General features: G+C 37.8%; 1 protein-coding gene across 3 annotated transcripts in view; it reads left to right on the forward strand.

Moving 5' to 3' along the window:
* Positions 1 to 21,403, forward strand: part of arid4a (AT-rich interactive domain 4A) — a 147,282-nt gene that overhangs the window by 103,007 nt on the left and 22,872 nt on the right. For all 3 annotated transcript variants that reach the window (XM_072568818.1, XM_072568819.1, XM_072568821.1), the window contains 5 exons: positions 2,956 to 3,053; positions 12,994 to 13,198; positions 14,974 to 15,242; positions 15,924 to 16,160; positions 20,033 to 20,117. In XM_072568818.1, the coding sequence (XP_072424919.1) occupies positions 2,956 to 3,053; positions 12,994 to 13,198; positions 14,974 to 15,242; positions 15,924 to 16,160; positions 20,033 to 20,117 (894 nt within the window). The remainder of the gene's footprint in view (positions 1 to 2,955; positions 3,054 to 12,993; positions 13,199 to 14,973; positions 15,243 to 15,923; positions 16,161 to 20,032; positions 20,118 to 21,403) is intronic.

Consider the following 21,403-nt stretch of genomic DNA (forward strand, 5'->3'; position numbering starts at 1 on the left):
AAGATTTACAAAGAACAGTAACGTTCTATCAGTTGAACAATTGTGTGGATGTTGTTCTGTTCTGTTTTGTTTTGTATCAATTTCATGGTATAAAGCATGCACAAATAAACCTTTCGAAGTTGCAGTTCACATTTTACACAAACACTGTGTGACATTCATAAAAGCCATGTTTAAAGAAGAAGCACTGCAATACAGTTCAAGATCCTAATGATCTTTTTTTAAACATTTTACACAGGTATATGAATAGGCAGGGAATAGAGGGATGTGGACTTGGTATGGGTAGATGGAATTAATTTAGAATGCATCTTGCTTGGCATAGAAATGGTGAGCCAAAGGGCCTGTTCCATATCTATGTTTATGACTTTTTTTGTATTGGAAGTTTGTTAGAAAGTACCTTGAAACCTCAGTTGTGTTGGAAATTTATGATCATACAGATGGACATGATTGAATAATATGTCCTGAATGAAAGTGGCTCAACTGGTCTTGTGTCAGCTTTTGATGAGGTAGAAGTTATTTTACTTCCATAGTTTGCCTGATTTGAATCCTGTAAGTTGAGAATTACATTTGATTTATATTATTGAGTTTTATTCCATAAGTTAATTCCCAAAGGAAAACATAGTTATTGTGGTGAAAGATATTTTCATTCTAGCAGAGTTTAAGGAATGAATAGTTATGACTATTGTTTTAATAATGTGCATTTCCTTTCCATTTTTTTCCTTCCATTGGCACATAAGTATTTGTTTCAGTACTTGGATTCTGTGGCACTGTATACTGTAATGTCTAAATAGTTAGCATTTTACCACAGGAGTTGAACATTTAAGTTGTTACAGAGACACTTCAGACAACTGGCTTGAATGTCTGTCCTTCTTTGTCAGCTTGTTAGATCATATCAAAATGCTACCAGTTGATTAAGATGACATTGGGATGGCCCTGGCCAAAATGGCACTAAAACAGAAATATTTTTGGCATTAGGTACACATACCAATCCCATTATAGAGTCGTAGACATGTACAGCACGGAAACAGACCCTTCAGTCCAACTTGTTCATGCCGACCAGATATCCCAAACTAATCTAGTCCCACCTGCCAGCACCCAGCCCATATCCCTCCAAATCCTTCCTATTCATATACCCACCCAGATGTCTTTTAAATGTTGCAATTGTCCTAGCCTCCACCACTTTCTTTGGCAGCTCATTCCATACATGTACCACCCTCTGCATGAAAAAGTTGCCCCTTTGGTCTCTTTTATATCTTTCCCCTGGATGTAGGATTGCTTGCTGAGCTGAAAGGTTTGTCCCCAGATGCCCTGTCACCATACCAGGCAACATCCTCAGTGAGCCTCTGAATGATGTTACCTAGTATGGTGACGAAACGTCTGAATACGAACCCTCCAGCTCAGCGAGCAAACCTACATCCAGAACTTCCACCTGAGCTACAAATCTTGACAACTCGCTAATATCTTTCCCCTCTCACCCTAAACCTATGCCCTTGAGTTCTGGACTCCCTTACCCCAGGGAAAAGACTTTGTCTATTTATTCTATTCATGCCTCTCATGATTTTATAAACCTCTCAGCCTCCGAAACTCCAGGAAAAACAGCCCTAGCCTATTCAACCTTTCCCAATAGCTCAAGATCCTTGTAAATCTTGACATCCTTGTAAATCTTTTTTGAACCCTTTCAAGTTTCACAACATCTTTCTGACGGGAAGGAGACCAGAATTCCATCTCCAAAAATCCACCAGCCCTAACTCAGAACAGCACTATATGAGCCAACTTAAAGTGGGGACTAACTGAATCTCAAGCATCAGGTGAGCACTTCAATGAATTGAAATGCAACCTTACAGAATATCTATACCTCATAATTTTGAGATTTAACAGAGTCCCTTGCTAAGAAACTTAGCTTATGGGATAAAACACAGGCCCTTTCTTGCCCTTGTGTCCGTTGTTTAATCGAACAGTTTAGGAACATATTTTTGAAAGTAACAGCTGAGATGTGTGACATTACAATATCTCTTATCAACTAATTTGAATCACACTCTACAATAACGTATTTGTGGTGTTTTCTCATAACTATTTTGCAGCGATTGAACTGATTCAGTACAAACTATCAAGAATAATCAGAGCTCCCTTTTCATGTTTTGGTGATGCTTTTGTATTCAGCTAGAGAAGCAATTGGCATAAAATAAATTTAAACTAACTGACCTAAGACTGGAATTTGTGAAGTACTGAAACTTTCCAACTTTTTCATGCATTACAAATCGTATGTGAGATGAGCACAAAGGGACATGCATCAAAAAGCTGTTTAAATAAATATTTATGCTTCAGTGATTGTTTCATTGTAGCTGTATAGTCTTGAATTGCCAAAATACTCTGAATATTTTCTCCTGTCCTATAATTGGCTGTACTTGCATTCCTAAATTAATTGACATCACTGCTTTTTGCTTTCAGCAAAATATGGCATGCAAATCTTATTGCACTACAGTATTGAAATTGTGCATATGAAATAAATTTAAATACATTAAAATTTCTCATGTTAATTAGATAACATTTAAGTGAAAGTTAGGTGGAATGTTTAGAGCTGCAATCAATGTATGTCGTTGTATTAACCCATGACTGATGTGTGTCTGTGGGACATTTTTGGTAGTTGTATATATTTAAAACTCAATTTTATGTGTAAATTACTTAATGACACACATTATTTTAACAGCCTTTCTAAAGTTCCCACCGCTCTTTAAAATCTTTCAACAGAGTTACACATGCAATTTTATAACTTGAAATTCTCAATTCATGATTAAAGCAATGTGACAAATTATTCTTAATTTATTAGAATTGATTGTGTTAACTCTGTTCCTGTAACTGTAAACCTAAACAGAATTCCATTAATGAGGAATTTTAAATTGTTGCTTTTTTTTCCTGTTGTCTATCTGAAATATAGTTACTAAATTCTGCTTTATGTAGATTGACAGTGGTTCTGTGTGGAAACAAATATACATGGACCTTGGCATTCCAATTCTGAACTCTGCTGCCTCTTACAATGTAAAAACTGCTTATAAGAAGTAAGTAGTTTTGATATATACAGAATATTTATATTCAATTTGCTTGTTGGCTTTTTTTATTGTTTATATGGTGTATGACCGCTATAATTCATTTTAAAATCTTCTTGGGAAGACAGTGAATTTTCACACCTTCATGTTTGTATTTCTCCTTCAATCCTCTTTCGTGGCATTTCCATGAATAGGGTAGGCATGGTTACAGATGTTTGAAGCAAGTATTGTAATTCAGAAGAAACTCGTGCTACTATAATCTATTTTGCAATGTACTAATATTCTGAAAAACAGAGTTATTCAGAACTTTATTCATTTGGATTCTGTTCAAAATAAAACGCACTATCTCCATTTATCACTGAACAACATGACCCAAACCACAAGTTGCAGATTCTCAAACATTTTCTCAATTTCTTAGTTGCAACTTGTTAATATGGAATGTGTAAATCCTTTCCATTTCTCTGTGTGGCCAGGACAGACTGAAGAGGTAAATGACCAGGTAACTTTCCTGATTCCACAAACTTGTATATATAATTCCAAGAATCTGTTTTAAGAAAAGTGTCACCAGACTGAGTGCTGATAAGGGGTAAGTACAATAACTGGTGTGATTCTCCGTGGGTTTTTGTTAACAGAAATGTGTATATAGTCGCTTGAGGCAACTGTCTTACCTGATGAAAGGTTAACACAGGACAAAGGTATTTTCTAAATGTGCTAGGATTGCCGTGTGAAACTGTTCTATACTCAAGATTCTGCTGCCTGCTACTGGCTGACTTTTTTTATTGTGCTGATATGAAATAATACAGGTATATAAAAGGAAAAGAAAGTAAGAACACAAGAGTAATCTCTTTCTTCTAGTCAAGATTTTTGTCTTGTATTTAGTTTATCAAGATACTCCAGTGGGTCAAACCTTGCTCACTATGATTCAAAAATGTGCTTTTACTCACCAATTTGTATTGAACCCAGGGCATCTTCCTTAGCTTAAAAAGGAAGTTGAATAACTAGACCATGGCATTGTCTATAAATGCGAAACATTTTATGAGAAACAATGTGCATTTATATAGCATCTTTTATGTCTCCAGATGTCCCAAAGCGCTTTACAGCCTGAAGTGTTTCCAACCATCTTCAGACAGAAGTGCCAAGTGGATGATCCTTCTCAACCTCCTCCTGAGGTCCCTACCATCACAGATGCCAGTCTTCAGCCAATTCGATTCACTGCACGTGACATCAAGAAACGGCTTAGTGCACTGGACACAACAAAGGCCATGGGCCCTGACAACATCCCGGCTATAGTGCTGAAAACTTGTACTCCAGAACTAGCCGCACCCCTAGCTAAGCTGTTCCAGTACAGCTACAACACTGGCATCTACCCGACAGTGTGGAAATTGCCCAGGTATGTCCTGTCCACAAAAAGCAGGACAAATCCAACCCGGCCAATTACTGCCCTGTTAGCCTACTCCCGATCATCAGCAAAATAACGGTAGGAATTGTCAACAGCATATTCAGATGGCATTTACTCATCAATGGTCTGCTAACTGATGTTCTTTCTGGGTTCCACCAGGACTATTCAGTTCCAGACCTCTTCACAGCCTTGGCCCAAACATGGACACAAGAGCTGAATTCTAGACATGAGGCGCGAATGCTCTTGACACCAAGGCAGCATTTGACTAAGTGTAACATCAAGGAGGAGCCCCCAAAAAATCTATGACCATGGTAGTCAGAGGGGAGAATTCTCTTAGTGACTGGAGACATACTTGGCACAAAGGAAGATGGTTTTAGTTGTTGGAAGTCAATCTTCTTGGCCTCAGAACATGTTTGCAGTAGTCCTGAGGTCAATGTCCTAGACCCAGCAACTCCAGCAATTTCATCATTCTCTTTATCTTGGTCATGGCCAACATGTGGCTGACTGTTGTTTTCATCAGATGCATCTCTTTTTGCAATTCCTTGGATAATATAGCTTCATATGCCTCTATATAACAACTTGGATAACATCCAGGTTTGTGCTGTTACGTGGCAAATAGCATTCATTCCAGGAAATGGTCATCTCTAACAAGAGAGAACCTACTCACCTTACAACGAAATTCAGTAGCATTATCATCATTGAATCGCATCATCAACTTCCTGGGGGTTATCTTTGATCAAACTGCACTAAGTATTTCAATGCCAAGACTGTTGATGCAAGTTGAAGGACCATGCTGTGACTCACTTCCTTACTCCTGCCCAAAGCCCCTCTATCATCAGCAAGGCACAAGTCAGGAATATTCTCCTTTTGCCAGGATAATTAGATCTAAAGCAACAAACAGGAAACTTGACATTGTTGAAGGTGAGGACAAAGCTGGCTGCTTGACCAACTCCATCTATTAGTGTAAGCATCCACCTTATATTCAGTTAGTCTCATGTAGTCTATTGTGTACTATTTGTATGATACACTGAAGCAACCGGCTAAAACTTCGCAGTAGAAACCTGTGACCTCCACCAGCTGAAAGGACCACAGCAACAGGTGCATGGAAACACTACTTACTCCCAAGTTCTTTGCCATCCTGACTTGGATACATATATCTCTTTTCCATAATTTTTGCGATGTCAAAATCCCAAGACACACTTGGTAGCACTATGGGAACACCTTCACAAGAACAGCAGTGTTCAAAAAGAACAGCCACCACGACTTGCTTAACGATATCGGCAAAAATGCCATCCCTACCATTGAAACCCATATCTAGAAAATGAATTTTTATAACAGAAGATCTTTCAATATAACCAGCTTTACTTTGTAGGAACACCAGTGAATGAACAAGTGAACAAAAGCAACAACTTAGATTTATCTGTAGCTGTAGCCAAAAATGTCCATTTTGGGAATATAGAAGATGTGACAAGTGGTGTCTGCAATGCTAATCTGCAATATAAACATTATATGCACTCTAAATATTAATTTTGATATAGCACCTTGCTGCTAGCAGTCCTAATGAGTCTCTGGCTTAGCTCTTACCTTGATTTGCTCCTGACAGGCCTATCAATTTGAATATAATAAATAATTCTACCTAAAGTAAAAGCCAATGGTAATTTCAACGTTTGCCCTTTACTTGAATTGATTGGCGTAGCTTCTCTTTTGGATAATGAGCCTGGTATGGAATCTTGTTTTGAAAATGCACAAGCTTAGAAATTTTCTGAGAGCACACTGGAAGTACCACTGGTTTCTTTGCATCATGATGTATCAAGTTTGTGGAAATTCCTATTCGTTTTGATTGGTGTAAGGGATATTGTTTTATTGTATTTTTGGACTCTCCTGTGCCATAGAGCTATCTGTGTCTTGGTACGCATTTGCCTGGATGACTCTGTCCAAAAACACTCCAGTAGCTCAGTACCATCCTGGACAATACAGCCTGATTGACACTCCATCCAACATGTTACGCATTTATTCCCTTCACATGCAACACTTAGTCATCATGAAATTATCAACTTCTTTTGTCCTGGCCATGGCTTCCCTTTTAAGTATGGAGGTGTAGGACCTGAAAGTAGATAAAAATCATCTTCTCCAATTGATTTAAAACACCTGAAATTCAATTGCATCTGGTGTTAAGAACTGATTTTTTTTTGGATGAGTAGAATGTTCTAATTGGGTAGCATACAAATGGAGCTGTAGATCTGTTTGTGTTTAGGTCAGCTTCCACATTTTCTGCTGTTTTCCTAGGTTCAGTTTGAACTTTGACCTTGATGATGTGTAATTTTTAAGTGTGATGCAGTACCACATCAAGGTAAATGAGATGGAAACAGTGATAATGGAGGCATTAGGATTCTCTTGTGATGTATAGTTCAGTGATAGCTGTTCACTGTTTGAAATGCCTGTCTTTCCCTAGTACAGGCTGAGTATTTAATGGACCAATGCCAATGGTACCAATGGAATAAAAATTAAAAAAAACAACAGAGCGCAAGCCTTACGCATTTTGAGGCATATACTTGAATTAGACTTTCTATTTGCATTTTCAACAGCCTATCATTTTGACTTTTGGCTCACCAGTATGTACATTTTAAATCTTAATCTGTCTTTGCAGTTTCCCTTCTTATGATATTTCTTGTGCTTGACTTCTTTTTTCTCTTGTTTTTTTATCGACTAAAAATAGTATTCCCCCAATTTCCAATTTCTTTCTTTATTCTGGAATGCCCAATAACAATTAGTTTGATGTCTTCAATTTGGGTTTCCACAGCATTGAAGAGACTGAAATTGCACTCAGATCACTGAACCCTTATCACTGAGATCATTGTCCACACCTTCCCTTTTTCCCCCTTCTTTCCTTCCTTTTACCTTCTTTCCCTTTCCTCCATTTTATGACTGTCCTCTAGTCCACTTTTTGTATCGGTCGTTTCTCTCCTGATGTTCGCCATTTGTTATTCATTGACATGATTCAAATTAATTATTGCTTCTATAATCACAGCAAAGGAAGTTGCCCGTGTCTTCCTGCCTCTTTGATCAAACCCTTGGCTTTTACCTCTATCTTCAGTTGCCTAAATAACATCAAATCCTAGAAAAGCCATGTTGAACGGAACTTAATGTCAGCAAAATTGAAGCATTCTTCTATGGCTCAGTATTTGTGTTTTTCTCCTTTAACTGCATCTACATCCTGATTTGCAAGAAGTCCTGGGCTACATCCCTAGGTACAGTCTTTCTCTGATACAGTACAGATACTCTGCTAGAACCTGCGGTCACTTTCCTATCTTGTATCTGACCAGTGGATTTATTTTGTTATCTCCAGAAAATTATTCATTTAACCTGATCACGTCCTAATTCACATTAGGTTGGAACCTCTTGTTGCTGTTGTCGCTGACATTTCTTTTTGCACACCTCATTAACTAGCTGTGAAACATCACAGTATAATGATTGGGATGGTCTATTTTAGACTAAGATGAGGAGACATTTATTTTCCAGAGACTCGTGAGCCTCTGGAAATCTCTGCCACAAAAAGCATTTTAAGGCTGAAACATGGAATATTTTGCAGAAGGAGTTAGTTGTAGTTAGGGCTAAAAAGATTCGAGTGTATGGGGAGAAAGATGGAATAGGGTTCTAAGTTGGATGATCCCTAATGATTGTGTTGAATGGTAGAGCAGGCTTGAAGGGTCTACTCTTTTTTGTGTTTCTAACCCAGAAAGCTCTGGTTTTGCATCTTACTCCATCAAGACATTTGTTTTTCCTTGACCTTAGTGCTGCAGGGAATCAAATATGAGTTACGACGCTCCTGAATTTGTCCAAGGTGGGCGGCACGGTGGCACCGTGGTTAGCACTGCTGCCTCACAGTGCCAGACACCTGGGTTCAATTCCCGACTCAGGCGACAGACTGTGTGGAGTTTGCACATTCTCCCTGTGTCTGCGTGGGTTTCCTACGGGTGCTCCGGTTTCCTCCCACAGTCCAAAGATGTGCAGGTCAGGTGAATTGGCCATGCTTAATTACACGTAGTGTTAGGTAGGGGGGTAAATGTAGGGGAATGGGTGGGTTGCGGGTCGTTGTGGACTTGTTGGGCTGAAGGGCCTGTTTCCACACTGTAAGTAATCTAAGTAATCTAATCTCATCTAATATGAAACTCTAATTGCCAACACAGGAAGAGGCCAAAGGATGAAACCTTGGCCAATGAGATGGATTTTACAGAACATCTGAAAAGGAGACCGAGAGAGAGAGAGGTGATTTAGGAAGTTAATGCAAAAGAGCAGAACCTCAGCAGCAAAAAACAATTATTGAGATGCTTTGGTAGCCTTTAAATGCACAAGAGTACGGAAGAATGGAGTAGGAGGTAGAGGCGGTTTTGAAATGAGTATAAGGATGCAATCAGGGCAGACCCAAAGCATACATGTGAAAATATTAAATTTAAAATGTTGAACCTTGAGCTAACATAGACCAGTGAAAGCTAGTGATGGGCAAATGTTACTTTGGATGGGGATGTATGGTTTTGGATGAGCTGATATTTGTAGTGGGAGGAGAGTGAGAGGTCAGCCAGCTAAGCATTCACAAGGCAGTTTGAAAATGACAAAGGTATGAATGAGGGTTCCAGAAATACACAAGCTTAGATAGCAGGTGTAAACTCAATGTCAGAAAAGCCATCCAGAAGTGCAGAGAAATTGAGTAAGTTGAGACAACTGAGGCCGTGCTGTCTGCATCCCTGTAAAAGCTAATATAATTTCTTTGGATGATGTAGCCAATGGATAACATATAAATGGGCAACCAGTGAAGACCAAGTTCGGATTCTTGAAATCCATGAAAAAGTATGGCAAGTAAAGGGGATGAAGGTGCTTTTTAGATTAGATACCCTACAGTGTGGAAACAGGCCCTGAGGCCCAACAAGTCCATACTGACCCTCCGAAGAGCAATCCACCCAGACCCATTATATTTACCCCTGATTAATGCACCTATGGGCATTTTAGAATGGCCGATTCACCTGGTTTGCACATCTTTTTGGACTGTGATAGGAAACCAGAGCACCTGGAGGAAACCCACACAGACACTCGGATGATATGCAAACTCCACACAGACAGTCGCCTGAGGCTGGAATCCAATCTGCGTCCCTGGTGCTGTGAGGTAGCAGTGCTAACTACTGAGCCACTGTGCTGCCCTGCAAGTGTAAAAATTTGAACCAAATAAGAGCAGTTTCACAATTGGACAATGGACAAGGAGCATTGAAGGAGGATTCTGTGGTAACTGTGTTGAAAGTTCAAGGGAGCAATCACAATCAGTCACTGAAACTGTTTGATGCTATGAGAGGAATATAAAGGAATAGAGGGCTTCAAACAATATCAAAACTCTCATCCTCAATTGTAAAGTTTTCCCATAACATTCTGCCTCCATATCTTCATAATATTCTCCAATCTGATGACCTTGTAAATTCTCTTAACATTTTATTTCCACCAGTTGAGATCTTATTTCTCAGTTTTACCATTAACTTAAATGGGAGAAAATACAGTGCATTGTGCAAGCACATTCAAGGCATCTGTTTAGAGTATTATTCTTTTTAAAGTTGCTGATGAAACTAAGTAAAATTTTATTTGTTCAAATTTCAAGTACACTATTCTGCGAAGACATTGGGATCAGCATGGTAAAACAAGTGGTGACAGTTAATTCTTCTCTCCTGGAATTCTTCAATCAGAAAAGCAATTGATCTTATCAGATACAATACAATAAAATACCTCAATCTTTGAGATCCAGGCCTTCTCAAGAGTTACCTCTAAATGTGCTGCAATATTTCCAATAAGGGCTTTTTGTTTCCCTGAATCTGCTCTTGATAGATCTGAATTTCATCACAATCTGCTGTAACCTTTCAAATAAGAACTTTTTTTTTAAAAGTCGTCATTTATTCAGATTTGCTAGTTTTTAAAACTTCTCCCATATATTTTTAAAAATACAATTCTGAGAATATTTGTGCGTATGTTTCTTACGTTGGATGTAAAATATACAAAGTTCATATAGATGACCATCTTTGACTGAATTAATACGATAGAATCTTAGAGTGAAAGATAATTTTTAATTCACTCTGTCATCACTGGCAATCACTTGCTAATGAATGATTGTCCACCTAGAAAATTCCATGGCCCTGGTTCTGTGGGTTCTTGCTTGACTGAGCCCAATCTTAATGCCACATCTCCAACCACAGATTTACTGTTTCTGGGGAGGTGAAATTAGTCCTTGACTTTGAGATCACTGGCATTGCTTTCTCAGTTTCCTTTTCTGTACTTCCTCTGACCAATAAATGTCATCAAAAAATTGTATCCCTTCATACAGGAAGGTCCTGCAAGTCAGTTCCTTCTGAGCAAGAGTTTCACGGACATTGCTCTCAATGTTGATTGTCTTGAGGCAGCCTTCAACGACTCTTTGAAGTGCTCCTTCTTCGTCCTCTCGTTAATGCCTTGAACTGAGCAAAGAAGATATGCTTTGCCAGTCAGCCCTCAGGCTGGTTTTGGGTGATCATGGCCTTGATGTTGGTGCTGATGGCTCATTTGAAGTGCTGATATTAATACACGTGTCCTCTTAGCTAATGTAGAGAATCTTTCTCAAATATCATTGATGATACTTCTTCAGAGCCTTGAGGTGACATATTCCAAGTTTTGGGACCATTTAGAAAATGTGTAAGGATGACTGCCTGATGTGCAAGTTATCAGTACAGATGTCCCAATCCTTGAAAACTTCCATCTTTAGGTGTGTGATGGTGGTGCTTCTGTATTGAATGTGGTGTTGGATTTCCACATTGATGTCAGCCTTAGATGAGAGGTGGTTCCCAATTAAGAGAAATGTTGCACAATTGGAACGATTTCTCCATTGATCTTAATGGAGAGATGGGCCTGAAGTTGCCCTGGGACAGGTTAGTAAAGGATTTGAATCTTCTTGAAGTTAAGGCTGAGACAAATTCCTCATTACACTTCTGTGAAGGCATTAAGCAAGGTGTGAAGATTCTCCTGCATAATAAAGTTCTAATTATATTAATGCTTTTTGCTTAGAACCATAGAAATGATACATCACTGATTATGCTGACCCAAAGATACCCAAATGCCCTTTCTAATCATGTCTTCCTGCACATGGCCTAGAACCCTGCAGCTTACAGCACCTAAGGTGAAAATCCAGGTACTTCAAAAAGAGTTTAGGGTATCTGCCTCCCCCACCAACTCAGGCAGAGAATTCCAAACACCCACCACTCGCTTTGCACAAAAGTTTTTCCTTATGTCACCTCTCGTTCTTCTGCCACTTTGCTTGAATCTATGACCCCTGTTTTCAAACTCTCATCCAAGGGACAAGGTTCATTCTGTCTACTCTTCGTCTACCCCTCACAATTTTGTATATCTCCATCATGTCACTCCTCAGATTTTCTGTTCCAAACAAAACAATGCCAACCTCCCCAATCTCTCCTCATAGCTACAATTCTTCAGCTCTGGCAACATTCTACGAAATCTTGACTGCACTCTCTCCAGAGCAGTTATGTTCTTCCTGTTACGTAGTGATCAGAACTGCACACAGTATTCCAGTGTGGCCTCACCAGTGTCTTATAGGGTTTCATCATTATATCCTTTCTTGGATTGCAATTGGTTGAGGTTGAAAAGTTTACTGTGCATCCTGTAGATATTGAGCACACTGCTGGAAAGCTTGCCCGTGGCAAGATGAAGAATGGTGGCAACGAAGACAGGAAAAAATGGGGTGATAATATATCTCTGCTTGACTCCTGCCTTGGCCTTAAAATATTCTGACGTATTATCAATGGTGAGGGCAGTCATCAATATTTTGTTGTAGAGGACACAGAGCATATTGATGAATTTCTATGGACAACAGCTTTTGAGAGTGTCTTCTGTAGCACTTCCAAATTGACTGAGTCATTGAAGGCCATAAAGAATAGTTGATGTTTGAAAGAGTCATATAAGCATAAAACAGTACAGCACCGGAACAGGCCTTTCAATACTGACCTTGATTCCATTCTAACCTAATCCCATCTACACGTGGTCTGTATCCATCTGTTCCCTATCTGTTCATGTGGTCACTAGCATTTCTCTTTTAATTATCAAGTGATGAAAATCATGCCCATTGTTTCACAATTTGGTGGGAAATCACACAGGCTTTCCAGAAGAATTTCTTAAGAGACTGAGAGAAGCTGCTTAGCGAGGATTTGGTGATGATCTTCCCAGCGATGGAGAGTAGATAAATTTCTTAGCAGTTCTCACAGTCCACTTCGTCTTTCTTGAAAATGGTGGCAATGGCAGCATCCCTGAGATCAGCAAGGATTCCTTCATTGTCCCAGATTTTCAGGAATACTTAGACTTGTAAAAAAAAACTGAAGAAGAGTTGTGTTGCAGAGCTAGTTGAGATGGTACTGTGATTTTTCTTTGTTCCTAAAACAATTTAAGCATTATTTTTGACTCCCTGCCAGTTTTTTTGTACAATTTGAATATTGAATGGCGACATCAGATATCTGCTATTTGGTTTTCTCTGCATCTTAGGTATTTGTATGGATTTGAGGAATACTGCCGTGCAGCTGACCTTCGCTTCAGGACTATTCATCATATAGAAGCTATTGGAAAACCAGTGGAGATAGATGAAAAGAATGGTACATGTGATCCAAAACAGGCATCTACTACATTAGATGATGAAAAAAGTGATGACTCTGAAAATGAGAAAGAGGAAAAAGAAGTACGATCTCCAAGAGTAAGTAATTCTCTATCTTGAAACTAATTGCAGTGATGCTGTGAGAACATTGTGAAAGTAAAACATTGAATTTTCTTTGCGATTTTCAAAGCAGCAGCAGCATAGACTGCTTCAGAGTCATCACCAGCCTAATTTACAGTTTCAAGTAAAGATCGCAATGATGTTGCTGCACACTTTTAACATTTTACCTGAAAATATCATAGTATTGTTGTGAATTGTGTGAAATTGTTTATTGTGATCTAGATTTAAGTGAAGGCTGGGGGATAGTGACCGTATCACTGGATTCATAATTTAGAGTCTAAAACTAGGACATAGGTTTAAATCCCACTGGCAGAATTTAAATTCACTTAACAAATCTAGAATGTAACACTAATCTTCGTAAAATTTATTAAACTATTGTCATTAAAACCCATTTGATCTGGTCTGCAGTTGATTCTAGATCCACAGCGATGGTTGCCTCTTTGTTGACCTCTGAAATGACCTGGTATTGCTCAATTCATGGGCAGTTAGGGAAGGGCAGTAAATATGGTTTTGCCAGCAATACCTCTTGAGAAACTACTGGGTTAAAAAAAAGTCTCTAGCTGTTTTTCTGATCATGGATTTAATCTGATCAGTCTCCAAAGGAGAAACAGTGCATAGATTATGTCAAGTCTTTTAAATAGTTCAAACCACATTGTGGGAACTGTTGTAGAATTTGTTTATTTACATATTTGTTTATTTACAATAAAAAACCATAATGTGCATTCTATTGACAATATTCTGTACACAAAGATAAATTCCAAATGGCATCAGGGAAGGAGATCAAGATTTGTTAATCCTTTTAAAATTGGCAAACAAATGGATGAATTGTTCTGAGAACTGGATACTTCCACACCACCTAGTGGCTGAATAAAGAGCTGTAATCTGGAGACCTGATAGGCAATCTTTGAAATAGAGTTGTGTATGAATGGCACAGTGGATTTTCAATTTTCTATCCTCATTTCATAACAACTGAAGAAATTAGTGAAAAAAAATGTTGTTTTGATGGTTCATCTTCTGATCACTATTCAGTATTTCTGTTAATAATATCTGTCAAAATAAATGCTTGTGGGTTTTACCCATTGGGTTACTGGAGGAACTCTACCACAATGTAGTTGTAGAAAAGGATTGAATTCACAAAATCTACAGAATTGCAACAAGAAAAATGATGAAATGACAATCCATTTGATTTCCTGCATCTGCCAGAAACTCCCAACTTCATACTATTGTGCAGTTGATCTTTGAATCACTTCTTGGGAATGATAAATCCCTAAGATGATGAATCTGTTTTTGTAATGAGCAATGTTGTCTGTCTAACACCACCACAAACTGTAATGTGTTTCTAGTATTTTATATTTTTAAGAAGTGAGGAGCTTAATATTAACATATTATGACAGCATTTGTGTGAAATGCTGTTATTTTCTGCCATATTTATTCCCAAACAATATTGACTATTTTGCAACACAGTTTCTTGATAACATATTTTGTAGAGATTTAAAATCATTTTCAAGTTCTTGACATCTGCTAGTTCAATGTTAATGTTTCCGTATTGTTAAACACATGTACGGATGGCTTGTAACAGGTAAACCGGATGCATTTTCAATAATTCCTAAGCATGTGCCTCAGAGTTATCATGTTTGCCCAGACTGTGTTAAAGTGTTCCCGCCTGGAAGAAAAAACTGGATATATTTTCATAAATACACTGCTATTTTAATTTCAATTATGAGTTTCAGTTTAGCTAAACTATCTTACTTCAGGGTCGGAGGAGAAATGCAACACCTGTCAGAAAAGAAGTCAAAGAAACAAAAAAAGAAAAGATGAATGAAGAAGCTAATAATGAAAACAAAGAAGTTAAAGAGGATTCCAAGAAACAGGGAAAGGAAGCAGACACAGGACAGTTGAAAAATGTGTCTACACCCAAAAACAGAGCAGAAAAGATCAAGAAAGAAGAGTCTGAAAAAGATTCTGAGGAAGAGGATGAAGGTGATGATGACGCAGAAGAGGACCACGAGGATATACAAAAGAAGTATGTACTTTGTTTTTCTTATGGTTTTTTAAAACAAGAGCCTTATTTATACACCATTCTTAATTTTGCATATAATTTGTAAATAAAAACTATGAGATATACAAACAATTTAACAAGCTGCATGGTTTATGAAAAGTGTTTGGGACACAATAGTACTACAGAGAATTTATGCATGACAGAACATAAAATAGATATCCTGTTTGAATCTCTCTGGATCTGAATGGATATTCTTGTTGAAAATAACTGGAAATATAGAAAGTGGTGTCTACTGATGACAAAATTTAAATGATTAGACTACTTTTCACATCTTCAGAATGTCCCAAGACAATTAGGCCATGAATTTCTTTAATGCCAGCAGATGTTGCAGCCAGTTTATATGTGAGGTCCCACAAATGATAGTTCTCACTTACATGTGCATCTAATTTGGCATTGTTTATTTGCATTTTCTAAGAAACAAATATACAGGAGAATGAGATCTGTTGCATTGCACACATCCTTGATGAAGCTGAGACACTTTCTGATCCAAATGGCTCAGTATGCAAGTTAGGATGGTACATTTAGTAACTATAGAGAAGCTCCACGTTAAACTTGATTTCTCGAATTTTTGAAAAGCTGTGCCATGTCTCTTAATTTGTATTATTTAGTATTTTTTCTTTTTTGCTGGATGTTACCATTAAAAAGGGAAGAGAATGAAAATAAAGAGGAGGAAGAAGAAGATGAGGAGGAGGAGGAGGAGGAGGAAGAGGAGGAGGAGGAAGGTGGTGATGATGAATTTGAAAGATTTCCTTCTGGAACCAAGGTTAAAGTAAAATATGGACGTGGAAAGAATCAGAAAATCTATGAAGCCAATATTAGAGACTCTGAAGTTGATGATGGAGAGGTTGTCTACTTAGTACATTACTACGGTTGGAATACAAGGTAAAAGAGTTGACTTGGCAAACTGTTGCAATTATTGCATTGATTTTGTTTGGCTATTGTTTTGGATTTTAAAAATTACTTCAAATAACAAACTTGTTTGTACAAAATGATGGCCATGAGAATTGCAGATCCAAAAATGCATTATTGTTTGTCTTTTTTAGATAAGGTACTACATGCTTCATTTTATCTTGGGTCTAATTTTTTTTAAAGGAAATGGCCTGAAATGGCAGGTCTTTCTGTTGTCACATTATTACAGAATTTCCTCAAAAGCTCATTACTTGCTGGAATGTTTTTAAAAAATGAGTAGGCAGTCAGATCTAATGGAAGTTCTGTGTAATCTTTGATTAGGGTCCTCCTTAATCATGAAGATTAAATTGTAAAGACGTCAAATCAACATTATATGCATCAGACACAACATCTTCGAAAAAAGAATGCAATTGTGCAAGCTTTTCAATTTTTAGTGCATTGAAACCGTAAAGCAGAAAGTTCATTTATTTCTCACTGAGGAGAAATGCAAAAATATATTGCTGTTTAAAAAAAAAATTCAGGTAATTTTGCACCAACAGTTTGGGGTTGACTTCTTTTTTAGCTTGTTCATAATTTACATAAATAAGTTGGACATATATCGTTCACAAATTTCTTTTTTTTTACATTGGAAATCTGCATTTTAGCTGTTATTTTGATGCACACTTGCAATAAAATTGAGGCCATTATGGCTATTTATTTTACCATCCTTTTTTCACAGTTGTGTCCTGTCCTTTATTAGTGCAGTTTCACAATCATTTAAGCTTGGGGTTTTTTTTGTCCTTCTCCTCTTGGCCTGTCTGATGTTATGTCTTGAGTCTGGATTTGGATGAGTGTAGGCAAGGTGCTCCTTTTAAAAAAAAAATCTTCTGTGGGATTTCACATTGCTAATGAGACCAATATTTGTTGTCCATCCAGTCTTAATTAAGGAGAATGTTGCAGTCAAAAAAGTCAAAGACACAATCTAGCCTTGACATCAGGGTCAAAACATGTCCAAAATGTACATGACTCTGTGTGTAGTTGAGAGGTCACCAATTGGAAAATATGTTAAAGGAACAAATTTGTAGGGAAATTGCAAAAAAGTGCAAGACTTAGAGGACTAATAATGGGGTTTTTTAATTTTGTAAGTATGATCTGGGATCATGCTCATGCAATGTGTGTGTAAGAGAATTTTTCACAGCGGTATGTTTCAAGTCAAACAAGAAAGAGGCATTACTGGACCTGATTCTTAGAAATGAGATGAGTCAAGTTGCTCAAGGAAAGATTTGGAGGATAATGATCATTTTAGGGGTTAGGTTAACTATGGAAAAAGGCATACTAGTTCAGAGTAAGAATAATTAATTGGGGGGAAAAATAGATCTGACCCAGATAAATTAAAAACTGGTTTGTAAACTAACTTTTATCTGAACAGTTGACTACCTTTTAAAGAAGAGTTAGTTTGGGTACAATGAAGTTTTATTTAAAAAAATATGAAATGGCAGGATAAGGAAAACTAGAGCTCCTGAATGATAGAAGGGATAGAGATTTAGGTGACACAGAAAAGCGTATTTATGACAGGCGTCAGGTAGATTAAAAACTGGGCTAAGTATCAAAGGTTCAGGAGAGCCCTTGTGGCACAGTAGAAATGTCCCTTTTGAGCTAGAAGGCCCAGGTTCAAATTCCACTTACTCCAGAAGAATGTCATAACACACCCGAACAAGTTGATTAGACATACCGATAAGGTTCAGAGGGGAGTTGAGAAAGCAAATCAGAGAAGTGAAAGGGAAATATGTGAAGAAATTAGTATGTAATATGTGAAGAATCCATACATTTTCTAGAGCTTCATCTAAAATGTAAAAAGGTGGTGAAAGGAGAAGTGGGGCCACTGCAGGACAATAAATGGAAGCTGGGGACGTGGCTGAGGTATTCAGTTAATTCCATCTGTCTTTGTCAGTGGAAGCATTGGCCAATATTTTCCAATCTTTCTTAGTCTGAATTGATATAAGGGGACCGGAAGATTGCAAATATTACACCCTTATTGAACAAGAGTGCAAAGAAATCACAGTCAATTAATCTCTGATGGGTAAAATGACCATTTGATACAACATTGATAGTCATTTGGAAAGCAGTGGTGATTAAGGAGAACTAGAATGGATTTGTTTAAAGCAAATTATATTTAACTAACTTTGCTGGACTTTTTTGACATAATAAAGAGGGTTGCTAAGGATAATGGTGTTGATATGGTCTTTGTGGACTTCCAAAAGGCATTTGGCTGAAGTGTCACACAATAGAATACTCTGAAAGATTATAGCCAAAGCTGACGTTAGTTTTAGAAAAGACCGTGGATACCTGGATACAAAATGGGATGAATGAGAGCAAACAGAGCACTGCTGATGAGGTGTTTTTTGGATTAGAGGAAGGTGTATTGTGAAGCTTGGATTCATGCTTTCCCTGATATATCAATGACTTGGAGATTGGTGTACAAGGAATCACTTCAAAATTTGCCATTGACAAGTTATCTTGGAAGTAGTGTATTTTGAGAATAGTGTCGAACTTCAAAATGAAATAGGCAGACAAATGGGAGATGAAATTTCATGCAGCAAATTGTGAAACAATTTATTTTGGTAGCAGGAGCGGAGAGACAATATAAAACAAAAGTACAATTTTGCAGGGTGTGCAAGGGAGGCAATTGTGTGCATAAATCTTTGAAGGTGGCAAGACAGCTTAAAATAGAAGTGAATAAATCATAGTGAATCTTGGATTTTATAAGTTTATCACTAAAAAATCAAGTACAAAAGCAAGAAAATTACATTATAATAAACTGGTTCGGCATCAGCTCATGTATTGCATCTATTACCCTTGGGCAGCAAATGAATGCATTAGAGGAGGATCAGACAAGTTTCACGAGTGCTTTCAGGAGTGAGGAATTTCAGCTGTATAGATAGATTGGAAAAGAGAAAGTTGAAAGGAGATTTAATTGAGGTTTTTACAATCATGAATCCAGACAGAAAGGATGAAAATAAATTGTTTCCTTTAAGGAAGTATTGAGTACCAGAGGATACACATGTAAAGTAGTTGACAAAGATGCAACAGTATCTGGAGCAAATGGTTATGTCATGAATTGCACTGTCTGTGGTGAAAGCAGGTTCAGTCAAAAGTTTCAAAAAGGAATTGGATCGTAGTTTGGAATAGAGAATGTGCAGAGCTGTAGGAAGAAGGTGGGTTGTGATGCATTTGATTTGCTCATGCCAAATGCTGTCAGACAGACTGAATGATCTCTTCCTGTGCTGTTTGCATTTGGGAGTTGGTGTTCTCCTTTTCCAACAATGCAGCTCTCTGCATTGGTCTTTCAAATTAGTTCATTTCCCATGAATTTATTAGCATCCTGTTTTGTTTTCATTCCATCTGACTGGATAAGAATGAACTACAATGTGAGCAAATGGTAGACCTTGATAGATGTGGAAAGAGGGAACTATACAGCAAAGCTTATTTGTGGGCTGGATCTGGGGTCTGTTAGTTCTCTTTTTCTTGGCTTCTGATGCTAAACTCTGACTAATAAGTTTCTTGTTTTGCTTATAGTTTGACTTGAAATTTTTTTTTGGTATCTTGGGGAGTTTGTTGAGTAATGGTTTCTAGTTGTAAAAGGTGTGATCTATCCGGACCATTTTTGCAATACAAACTATTCACGTTTGCTTTCGGTCATGTTTGGAGATATGCCACATTGTTTTCTTTCCCCTTTAAAATTCTTCAAATGGAACTCTTTTTCACATTTTAAGTAGTTTGTCAAAATTCTTATTTGTCCTTTTCTAAATGCTGTATTTGTTTAAATTTTGAGGTTTTGAAAGCATACGATGTTCCATTTCTTTCAGGTATGATGAATGGGTAAAAGGTGATAGAATTCTCTGGCCTTCAGAAAGAGGTGTACCAAAGGGAAAACATCGAAGAAAATTCAAGGTACTAGATATGTTGGGTTTTTAATACCTGAATTCTTGACATGTTTTTTGCATCATAAAATAGGCAAGTGAATCATGGTGGCAAGGGAGATAACCTATGTTCGCCAAATGTTCAACGGTTATTGGATGCAAAATGTATTCCACCTTGTGGATTTTCCAATAAAGCACTCATGGGGGTATTGTTTTCTTTACAAGTTCCAGTGTTTGGAATATCAACAAATGTTGGGGAGACTCAGCAAGTCTAACAGAATCGGTGGGGAAAGAAAGCAGAGTTCACATTTTAAGTCCATGTGACTAATTTTTGGAAGAGGAATCATATCAGATTTGAAACATTAACTCTGTTTGTTTTTGCTATAGATACTACCAGTCCTGCTGAATTTCTCAAGCACTTTGTTTTTATTTCAGATCGCCATGATTTTATTTACCCACTGTTAATCCATGTTATATATTATCTTTTCTAGACTATTTGTCAAGTTCTGCCAAATAGACTTTCAATCTGACCTAGTCAAAGGATTTCAAGTAATTATTTAAAATAGTTCCATTGTAGTAGGTATATTTATGATGCATATGACATATAGGTTATAAATTTCTAATATAGGTTATTTCAAAATTATGACTCAATAAAATTGCTGGTCAAATGTAGGAGCATTAAATTGAGAATTGATTACACTTTTTTATGTTCAACTTCATAAAGGCTAACTGAAAATTTGATATCAATAGAATGAAAGTCAGCTGAGTTCTATGAAGACCTTGGAGTACATCTCACTAGTGTGCCACTCAGGCAAAGATTAAATTCTATATCCTTGGGTCTCTCAGAAAATGGGTTTTACAGAGCCTTATTCCAAGGCGTAGAGTGGTGTTGGAAAAGCACAGCAGTTCAGGCAGCATCCAAGGAGCAGGAAAATCGACGTTTCGGGCAAAAGCCCTTCATCAGGAACATCAGTTGTGGGTAAGGGGTGAGATGGGGAGACTGCACAGGACATATGGGGAGTTGCAAGTGTTTTAGGTGAGGACTGCAATGGAGCTTGGCAGGGGAAAGGGGATTCAGGAGAAACTGCAAGGATGTCAGGATGAGGGGACAGAAGAAAATCAGGAGAAATTAGATGAGGTGAATGCAGGAGATGAGCTGCTTGAGAGGAAATTAGATAAGAGTTGTGGGGGTGGGGGGGGGGGGGGTGCAGGTGCACGGGAGTGGTGTTTAGGGGGTAGCTGGAAATGAGCCAGAATGGAGCTGGAGCAGCAGGAAGGCTGCAACAAGTCCACTGGGGAGCAAGGGAGGCTGTAAAG

Source organism: Chiloscyllium punctatum, chromosome 4 (genome assembly GCF_047496795.1).
Source record: "Chiloscyllium punctatum isolate Juve2018m chromosome 4, sChiPun1.3, whole genome shotgun sequence".
Lineage (NCBI taxonomy): Eukaryota > Metazoa > Chordata > Chondrichthyes > Orectolobiformes > Hemiscylliidae > Chiloscyllium > Chiloscyllium punctatum.